Raw genomic sequence first — 10531 nt, forward strand, 5'->3', positions numbered from 1 at the left:
GGGTCCCGAAACATCTTTCGGGGATTTTTTGAGGGAACCGGATCGGGCCCTCCAGATCCGCTGTTGCCAGATCCAAAATTGGGAGGCACATTGGCTTATGCAAACTGTTATATCCCTACTTATGAATTATCCAGATATCAAAAATTAACTTTAAATTCTCTCCCATATGCAACACCTCGTCGAGCCGTTTCGCCCGAGCCTGCATCGAGTTCTATGGTATTTCAGAACGGGCCTCACCGATGCATCGGGGAGTCTTCTTTTTGCTCGCCCCATTATTACCTTTAGATAGACGTATTTATGGGTTCTCCACTTAAGGGCAAGTCGTCTGCCGCCCAATGTTCCTTCAAAAGGGTGGCACGGGCCCGCGCAATGCCTCTCAGCTGCCGCAGGCCCGTTTCTCTCTTCGTTTGGGAGAGGGGCCATATCTTATGCGCCTTTTCTCCCACGCCCTGAGCCGTCATCCCTTCAATCAGCAGGTATGTTCACATATATACACGGCATACTGTCACGCGCGTGTACTGGACAGGTCTTAAACGTAGTTATTTCCGTCCTTGCAGTATGGAGCATGTTTGTGAAGCTCGTGCTCCCGTTCTGGCTTTTACTTCGCATGAACATTTCTGGGGACAACTATTTCATTCTCCTCTTCACAACTGCAGCAGCGAGAGGAACACCCACAGTCAGCAACCGCAAAAGGGTTCCGGACAACACCCGCGTTTGTTGCGCAGGTATTCCTCGTTGTTTCCGACGGGCAACCGGGTTCCTCAACGTCAAGAGTCCGATCGGCTCTTAATTCAGCTATCTCCAGGGTAAGGCACTAGTTATTGTATAGCTGATGAGCTAGCCAAGAATATAGATGATTGCTTGGCGGCTCGATCTTCGAGTTTCGTTTGTGCTTGGGGTCCGCAGGTAGCCAGCGGGAGCTGTTGCCTCTGCTTGAGAAACGTCTCTCTAGATGCATTTCTTCATCTGCCTCTGCAGCAGCTGTTGCTGAAGCGTTGGAAGGGATCTCTTCTTACTTGGCGGGGACCTGGGGGTTCAGTTCCGTGTTGTGAAGCAGCAACAGCAGGTGCCACGGATGCGCCGTGCCCTGTGATAGGAGATACTGGAGGAGATAGGAATGCGGCTTCTTTACAGAATGACGGCGTCATGATTCTGAAGGTATGCCCTACGCTACTCTGAGAAGGGCAGGACTCGGCAGGAAGCTTGCGCTCGCTCAACCAGCATTAGCCGAGCACTCAGCGCGTCAACTGTAGTAGTGTCACTTCTAGTCTCCTGCAAACCGTGCATGCAGTGGGCTTAGCTAGCGCAGCATGCGTTGTGAAAGCACCGTCTGTGTACATGCTTGTGCTTGCCAATGATAGTTTTGCCTGGCGTTGGGCTCCACATTCAGATGTGTAGTCGTTTCAGTTCGCCCACTGAGAAAGCCTTAGTTTGCCCCTCACTGCATAGTGGCATCTTCGAGAGGAGCACTGATGTGCGGATACACTCCTTAGATACTACCAAGGCCTCCAAATAATTTTGATTATGTGATTCTATGTGAGTTCAGTTGGATCGCTTCACGGCGCAGGTGCTAGGGCTTGACACGTGGATACGGCTGCCTCACTTTATGCGGAAATGTACGGCCTCCTCATTTCGTTAGACTTTTCCTTTGCTAGGAATATCGTTGTAGCTGCTGTTCGTTGAAGATGCGAGAGCAAAAATATCGGTGAGTAGCAGCATTCAACATTTGTCTGTTTTTCTCTCCGGCCTCATTCCTGGTGCAGCTCTGCCGCCTGGAACTCGCTACCTGAAGATAAATGTACAGCACCCGGCAGTCGTACGCCACCAGAAGCTGATCACCGAAAACAGGCTAAAACGACAAGCACAAGGCGTACAACTAGAACAGGGAAACCCGATGGCATGCCCGCCTTCTCGCCTCTACGAACAGCTTCGGCGAAGCCTGAGTTCACTCGAGCCTGTCGACCTCCTCGCCAGCACAGCACGTAAGCCACGGACCTCTGATGCGATTTTAGACAAAGTATATCATATTGATGTTTTGAAATGTCCGGTACCGCAGTGCTTGCAGCTGTGGCCTAATACGGCAATAAGTTTAGAAGCACCTGTGGCTGGGCTTCTGCACAGAAAACCGTAGGTCTTAATGCTTCCCATGGCAATCCATAGAAATTTGTCTGCATGCCTAGCGCGGTGGTGTGTTCGTAGCACCTGAAGGAGACTGTGGGAGCATCGAAGCAAGGCGTGAGCTTGCGGAAGAAGTACAGCTACTCCTGCGAGCGAGCGGAAGCCCCAATGCTACTTGTAATATCGTGCAGCTGCAGTGCCGCTTGTCAGAATATAGAGGCGGCATTGTAGACATGACTGAGGAGGCCGCTTTGGCAGCAAGCACGGCGAGCTCTACAAATACGCAGCATGGGGATGAACTACTCATGATTCCAGACCTCCCCGTCTCCCAAATCTCGAATCGCCTTCTGTTACCGGACTGGGAAAAGCTTTTTGCTGCTGCTGCCCTCGCTGCACCAAGACCATGCTCTCCGCCAGTTGGAGAGGCCACTGCAGCTCTTGTGGTGAGAAAAAAATGCCAAAGGAAAACGTCCGGTAGTCGTAGCACAAAAATATCCAATCAAGCGAGGTCGCAGAAACCCGATGGCGGCGCGACATCGAAAAGTCTTAGCTGCAGTGAACTAGCCGACGCTGTCAATAGCCCGCGACAGTGCCTACCTATCCGTCCGGATTATCTAGAAGCGCTTCAGCTGCTGCATGAAAGACAGAGGCAATGGAGGTCGCGCAGATCGAAACAGCGGAATGAGGACACCCAACCGGCGCCAGAAAGTGCAAGTCACACTGAGGAGGCGCTGCAGCTGGCAGCCCCCCCAGCATTCAGGGAGCTGCCGCCAGCAGAGGCCTTATTCTCCAGAGTCACTGAGTACCTTGGATGCATTGGTATGGACATTCCAGTTAGCAAAGTAAGCAGTCAAATACTGTATACGGCCGCTAGCTGGATAAAACTAATGACACTTCCCCATACGGCATAACCCCCACAAATGGAGTCTCTCTCACGACCTATATGTTGGGAGCTTCGTAGAGCTTTGACCAGGCGGTCCAGCAGTAGACGGTGACTAACGTGCAATAATGTCAATAAGTAGAATATAACGGCTTGCATTTTTGTGTTGCGCAGGACGACTGTGAGTGGCTGAGAGAGGCGGACAGGATGAAAGATCCTCATTCGGTAAGGCGCCGTGCATCACCCTATGAGAGCAGACTCAAAGGAGCGTCAAGGTGCCATTCAGTAACTGCGAAACAAGGACGTCGACGGCACCATTGTTGGCGAGATTGCTCTGCCTTTCTCCCGTTGCTTGTGAAGCTAGAGATATTCCTACTGAATGAACGTTTATGCCCTTTGTCTTTCTGTGGATTACTCTTTGCAGATTCCCGTTGCTAGTGTGTCTGGGGGTCTTCTTCACTCAAATGCTCTGGTAGCGAGTGCAGAGTATCTTTGGTAAGTGGACGCATTACGCGCATCCCTTCTACAAAGCGCGTGGGCATAAGTTGTCTCACCTGTGTTTTTATTGTTGATTATATTGCGCACCTCTACGAAGCTTCAAGCAATGTGCCAATTATGTTTTTTGTGGGCGTTTCAGCACATGGCTGCAATCACAAGGGCCAGGAGCCTGGGCAGCTATATCTGTTGTAGGAGTTGCGGAGACAGCAGTAGTGTACACAGGGCAGCCACACGGTGAGTCCTTATTCACAGAGCATGGAAGTTTCGGAGGGGGTGGTTAAGCAGTAAAGTTGTTCCCAGCACAGTGGATGGCCAACGTGATAAACCATTCACCGTGTTGGCAGTCGTGTCCCCGGTTCGAGCGTTCAAAGTTATTGCCGGTTTCACGAGGCAGAACGAAATATGCACACTTGTTGTGTAGATCATGCCTGATGCATGCGACTCAGGAAGTGACGTCAGTGGCGAGTCAACTCTGCATCTAATTCTTAGTGCTGATGGATCAGCCAACGTCCGCGGGATCCTACTGCAAACAATCGCTGCCTGCGACGCGACTACCAGTATGCCATGAGGGGCCAAACGAAATGGCCTGGATTTTGATCTCGAGGGCGACCATATATGTTGACTGAAAGGCGTTCAGCTTGCCTCCGTCATGGGCTGGCTGGCACCGTCTGCAGCTCTTGGAGGACTTCGTTTGACCTGAGCTGCATGTTCTTTAGGGCTGCACTGCCCCATTGACAGCTTTTTTAGACCGCTTTAAAAAGACAGACGTACTAATATTACGATGCCCAGATTTACTATGAATAGCGATAGTGTCCACGGCATCAAGAATATGTCGCCACTTGCGAGGACGGAGACCCTGAACACAAGACAATCCCAAAATGCTGCAGGTCCACGGTACTTTTACTGGCGCATCAAAAAGTGAGAAATCGTTTCTTCGACTAGGGGTCTCGAAGGAAAAACAACGCTGCTAGGCACGGCAAGAGGAGTTGTGCAGATGATGATTACTGCTGGGGGCACAACAACCCACATGTTGAGTTAGAAAGATACTCTCGAACTCAGCCAACTGACAGCTACGGGGCTCGCTGACGAGGCTTCGTAAAAGTTCCAGCACGCGCTGTCTGTCAGCACACACGAAGAGTAGGCGGTGCCTCAGTGTTGTGAGGGCATACGCATATCCAGCTTGCTGGGGGCACGAAAGTGCGTAAAACCACGGTCCAAGGGACCCACTTACTCGTTTACGCGATCAAGCGACAAAAAGGGCTCGTCTAGGAGGAGAACATTGCATCGGAGGCCAGCGCGACGCTTAAGGATAATCACAAATGCTAGGTACAGACACAAGCCGAGCAATTGCCGCTGCCCGTTCGACGCTTGCTGGATGGTTCTCTCTCTGAATCACACAGCGTACGCAATGCCAATGCCATTAGCCTAGGGGCACGCAATGAAAGGGATGGTTTCGCGATCCCCCACAGTGTGCTTCAACTTGCCTAAAGGCGCCGTCAGAGCCGCGGACGCTCAGCACCTTGGTCAGGCGGGCTGTTTTCGATGCCGCAAAGTCTAGCCGAAGTAGCCCGCCACTGGCCTGCTCAAGATATAGATTTGTCTGCGTTTCTAGCTGGCGGAGGGCCGATCTGCACACAGCTCGCAGCTACCACAGCCGCTACTAACTTCTCGCCCAAGTCCGAACGGTGCCCGGAAGAAACGTTGAATACAAGAATGATTCCCGATGGTGTAGCGAACGGTTTCCAAAATGCATGCGCCGCAACCCTAATGCCGTCTGCAGGGAAATTTCGATCGTGCACAAGCAGCCTACAGATGCAACATCTAGCTTTGTGACACTATTCATGTCATATCTATGGACGCCTTACGCAAGCAAATGGCGCTGAATACCTTGGGGACCAAGGTGCTGCTCCACCTCCTCAAGCACTGCTTTCTGAGATCTACAAACAACGCAGACAGAGACGCAAGCTACGGGGAGTTTGAACTAGTCCGTGAAATGCTACATTGGGCCGAAAAGAAATGTAGGCCTGAAGGTGTTCTACACTTACGTATAGAACGCTGCCCTGGAACGCAGCAGTGAAATAAGCCTCTGCAATCTTCTTGCTTGCGTAAGCGTCGGCCTATCCCCACGTGAGTCGGGAAGAACAGGGTTACATGCGTCTTCTCTAGAGTCCACAGCTACGCCAGAAGGTTTCGCAGTAGAGTCAGAACCAGTATCTCCGCAAGGCGCGCCAGCAGGCAATCCTGCCTTCAGCGTATTCGGGAAAGATAAAAGTCTTCTTTTGCCTACGAGACGCCGAAGGTCTCTTACTCTGCTCAAAATGTCAGCATACAGCACTAGAGCGCTACCATCCCATTCAGACTGTAACATTGGATCAGACCTGGGAGTCTAGGGTTACCCACCTGACTGCCGCCACCAAGTCAAGGGACTCAGCTGCCTTGCTCAGCATCCGCTGCTTTGTGCGCACTGCTCCTGTCGCGGCCGTCCAAATGTCAAGTGGGAGAAGGAGTGTCAGCAATGCCTGGGTGGCGCAGGGGTAATAAAGCATAACACAGTATCCTTTGCAACAATGAACCTTACGACGGCGACAAGTGAGACGGCTGTTCCTGTGGCATGACTCAGTAATGTATGCAGCTGTCACGCACGGAGAAGCTTGCTTCTGAAGTCCTTAGTAATCCATCGGCCCCGTAGGATGAGAGGTAGATGAACTGACTCCATGCTTTGAGTCTGCCTCCGAAAAGCGATTCAAGCTGCAAATGCACGTAACTCAGAACAGTTTATAGTTTGCATGGTTTAAGGGGCCACATAATAACAAGACAGGCGGCTCTGAGGATGACAGACGATCACCTCTCGTTGCGTGTCTGCGGCGCTTTGAGCTGTCATGTCCCTGCCCCCAACCTGCAGCGTCAACTCGGAGCGCCCCGAACGCCAACGTCTTCGCCGCACACAAAATGACTCTCCATTGATTTCACCTAAAACGATATTGCGGGACACATACTGAATCTCATTGATGAAGCAAGAAAGGTACCGGCATGGGCATCCTGCTGAGTATGCTTTATGCTCTATCCACCATTTTCGGTGCAACGAACTGACCTTCAAGTTCAACAGACGCGAAACGATCTTCGGCGCTAAGGCAAGGGAGCGACTCCCCCTCCCCTGAAGCGGTGTTTCCTCCGTCACCCGTGCAGCTGTCCGCTACCTCGCAGGTCGAGCTGGAAGGGTGTGGCACGTCATCGCAAACAACACCTGTTACCTGAAAAGTCACCATATATGGCGAAATCGTCAAGCATGATCTGCCCGCAGAAGTATCATGTAGGATCAGGAGGGATTGACAGCCTCTCAATGTTTCCCCAGGTCTTGTGGCTTACTTTGGGTCTCCCCGCAACAGCCGTGAAACCGCTACACACTGAGTCACCTACGAGTGCCCAAAGGACGGCTTGCATCATAGTTGATTTACCTGCAAGCAAGCGCATAAAAGTACAGGTACTGCAGACCTACTGCAGATGTGCAATACAACGGAACAACACGCACATTCCGAAAAGAGATATCGGCAAAAGACGATGGAGCAGGTAAGTGCACATTCTCATCAAAAGTACGTTAATGCAAACCCCGATCACTTGAGACCCAGACACCAGAAACACGAACATTTGCAACTGGCACTTTCCCCAAAGCTCCTGCCCTCTGACTTTACGTAGGCACACAAGTTGTTCTTATACAACTGCTGGTGCCCTGAGACATGAAAAATCCTTACCAGCGCCGTTTGCAGAAACAAATCTTCCCCTTGTTTTGGCATCCTTGGTTCCTTCGATGAAAACCAAACCACGTTGGCGCAGGTCGAATCGAACGACGCCACTGCGCAGAATACAATAACCCAACGATCCTCAGCGCCAGCGACCCATCAATTCTCAAACTGCAGTAATTCGATGAAGCTGATAAGAAGGAGACGCTAGTGTCACCACACAATCTGTGACAAATTTTTTCTCAGTAAATTGCTTAGGGCATCCACACGCACCTGTAGGGTCCAAAGGACTGGACACGTGCATGATGTAGCACCAGGTCTGCGCTGCCATGTGGCCATGCTCCATTTGTCATTGTATTAGAGGAGAAAGCCCTTTCAGCCCCATCCGTAGAAGCGCCTTCAAGCTGCTCCCGAAGTATCGCATCGGCTGCTTCCACTGCAGCAATCCCGCAGCAGCATCCAAACGAAGCTAAAGATAAGACATCATGCAAAAACCTGGTCGCGTGCTCTATATCTTCGACAGTGAATCAACCCTGGAAAGGTTCGGGCTGAAGCAACAGCATGGTACGACGCTCCTTTGTGGGTCATGCAAGGGAGTATGTGTTGCAGTTTTTGTCGTACAGGCCTGTTTGCTGAAGCTTTGAGAGCCATCCTTCACGACTTGATCAGCATACACACGCAGCGCCTCGCGTGGCGGGCGGTTTTCCACGGGTATTAGTCCATGGTGCACGAGGAGCCCTAAGGGGGATGTGAGGGCATCTGGCAGCAGATGGTCAAAACTAGCAGAGGAATGCAAAGCGGTATTCGTGATCGTCTGTTTTTCGGCAGCGCTGAATACCCCAGCAGAGGCATTCTGTGTACGCGTGGTAACAGAATTGGTGAGGTCTTGTGACCCAGTGTTCAGTGGGGTTGAATTTTGCTGATGTTCCTTCCCTAGATCGACAGATGCTTGCTGTGAAAGTGAGGGAGTAGATGCAAGCGGGCTGATGCGGCAGTCGAACAATATGCCTGCGAACATGACGGGCATCAGGCGGATGTCTTATACGCTCGTCCACGCACACACAAATGCTCTTCGAGAAAACTGACTTGCCGTGCCCTGGAAATGCTACTCCCGACTACCCCTAATAGCCAAGGATTCTATCACAACAATCAACATCATCATCATCAGCAGCAGCAGCAACAACAGCACCATTATTCTGGGAATGGCTGTATTACCGGCCTCTCTGTAGGCTTCAGATATTTGGAGAAGCTGCTCCGCATTCAATTCACTGTTCCTGCTCATCCACGGCTCATTCAAGGTGGTGTCTGACCCATTATCTCCTTCCAAAGCTGAGCTGAAGGACTGAGCGCAGCTGGTATTGGCGTGGTCGCGCCCAGGCATTATCTTGAGCATGGAATTTTCTACATCTGCGGAAGCTGCATATGACTTCTGCGTCGATCCTGCAGTGCCGTCTGTGTCATGCTGTGTTGGTTGCTGCCCTCCACTACCATCAAGAGTTGGCGATGGAGCAGCAGTCTGGCTGCAGGGCGAATCAGCTGGGATTCTCGGTAGCAAAATAACTCTGTCCCCACGGCGCAGAGCTTTCGGTGAGGGCAGGAGTCGCGGATCCCTCAGCGGGAAGTGCCTCGGACCAACGGCGGATTCTTGTACATCTACCACTCCAAAGCCACACGATCTAGAAATGGTATAAAGGCACTTGCGCTGATATGCCTCCGCGAGAGATGTCTGCAAGAAACAAACAAGCAACAGTGGCTGTAGGCGGTAACGGTCTGGCTGTCAAATGTATTGTGCCTAGCATCAATGTAGAAATTTGCCACTAGTTGCTCACCTGGTAGAGTGAACCCACGTAGCGAACCTGTTTGCCGACGAGCTGCGGCGTATGTATGTGGCCAGAGTATACATGGACATCTGGCAGTAGATCAATGTCTATGCCATCGTTCAGTAGAGCCCCACCTTCCTCAGCAAAGGGGCTTAAAGAGGCTCCACGAACACTCAGGTGACCGAAAACAGCGCGAAGTGTCTTGCACTGAAAACAGTTTAGCAAGAGTGCAGCTCAAGCCCGTAACTTCTTTTGGCCGCCATCGTTGTAAATCGCTAAGTTTTCTAGGTCAGGCAAGAGTAAACGGCAGCAGTGAATGCACCACGAATGTCAACACCGAAGAGAGTGAAACCAACTTTTGGCCGTTCCATGCCCAGCAGTTGGGTGAAACTGTGTTTTCTCGCAAACCTGTTTAGCCTGGAGCATGATTCGTTCCAGTTTGCTGGTCTCACGAATATGCGGCAAGAACAACAGCTCTTTGTTGATCAGAGTTGGCCGTCTCAACGCCAATACCAGAGGACTTCGAGAAGCAGCTCTTTCCAGGGGTTGCAGCAAGTCCCGCCCTGCTTCGTAAGACAGTTGATCATGATTCCCGGGCAGCATCACAACCTGTTCAAGTATTCAGAGAGGCAAAGGACGCAAGCTCTGGCAACTGTAAGGCATTTGCACCCCGTTGCAAGCTACACACACGTCGGATAACTACGCACTGTGCCAAAATGCGAAGCAATCCTTGAACAGGGCTGTTTAGTTTACTTATATGTATGTGCATGTCAAAACCCATATATATATATATATATATATATATATATATATATATATATATATATATATATATATATATATGGGCTGTGGTAATTGAGCTCACTGGAATGTCCCACTGTTCCCAGAACTCAAGAACAGGTCTGAGGAGGCCCCAATGCAGATGCCTCTCGACACGCGAGTGCCAAAAGTCCCCCAAAAACACGGCAGCGGCAGGCCTTTCCTGCAACTTCTGAATGCCTTCTCCGGATGGAGCAGCGACAGCTGTGAGCTCTTTCTGCTTGCCTGTGCCAACAGAGCTACTGTGGCGTTTGCAAGCTTGCTGCACAAGAGAAAGGGCATCCAGGCAGGTAGGTAATGTCGCATCGCTTACATGCAGGTCGCCGAAGAGGACAAAACGATCAACCTGGGCAAGAAGAGGGCTTGTGCACTCATCCCAGAGGTTGTGCCCTGCAGTTGCAGTATCAGGAACGCCACACAATCGAGTGGCGCCAGGAAGACGTCGTGTTGGAGTGCAATGAGTCACGTGTAACGCAGGTCCTCCCAGCGCGCGTTGACGAGGGATACATTTTTTTGGCCACGCCCAAGACAAGCCACCCTTAGAAACGCTTGGTGATGCACTGCTTCGGTGAGAAAAGAGAAAACCCGGCCCGCGCCAGTCCTTCTGCTGCTGCAGATTTGAATGAGCACGCAGGACCCTGGTGGAGAGCCCTACACAT

General features: G+C 51.3%; 2 protein-coding genes across 2 annotated transcripts; one reads left to right on the forward strand and one right to left on the reverse strand.

The window, feature by feature from the left end:
- Positions 1 to 335: 335 nt before the first annotated feature.
- EMH_0052790 (uncharacterized protein) lies at positions 336 to 4064 on the forward strand (the record flags this gene model as incomplete). Its single annotated transcript, XM_013500339.1, has 10 exons — positions 336 to 476; positions 726 to 806; positions 907 to 1158; positions 1547 to 1616; positions 1764 to 1982; positions 2200 to 2960; positions 3173 to 3223; positions 3423 to 3493; positions 3636 to 3730; positions 3943 to 4064. The coding sequence occupies 10 exons, from the start codon at positions 336 to 338 to the stop codon at positions 4062 to 4064; spliced, it is 1863 nt and encodes a 620-aa protein (XP_013355793.1).
- Positions 4065 to 4249: 185 nt separating this feature from the next.
- Positions 4250 to 10531, reverse strand: EMH_0052900 (uncharacterized protein; the record flags this gene model as incomplete). Its single annotated transcript, XM_013500340.1, has 16 exons — positions 4250 to 4352; positions 4728 to 4883; positions 5362 to 5433; positions 5542 to 5805; positions 5897 to 6015; positions 6342 to 6466; positions 6588 to 6747; positions 6863 to 6951; positions 7246 to 7346; positions 7507 to 7669; positions 7855 to 8241; positions 8449 to 8959; positions 9063 to 9260; positions 9462 to 9662; positions 9919 to 10262; positions 10528 to 10531. The coding sequence occupies 16 exons, from the start codon at positions 10529 to 10531 to the stop codon at positions 4250 to 4252; spliced, it is 2997 nt and encodes a 998-aa protein (XP_013355794.1).

Source organism: Eimeria mitis, genomic scaffold (assembly GCF_000499745.2).
Source record: "Eimeria mitis Houghton genomic scaffold, Emh_scaff53, whole genome shotgun sequence".
Classification (NCBI taxonomy): domain Eukaryota; phylum Apicomplexa; class Conoidasida; order Eucoccidiorida; family Eimeriidae; genus Eimeria; species Eimeria mitis.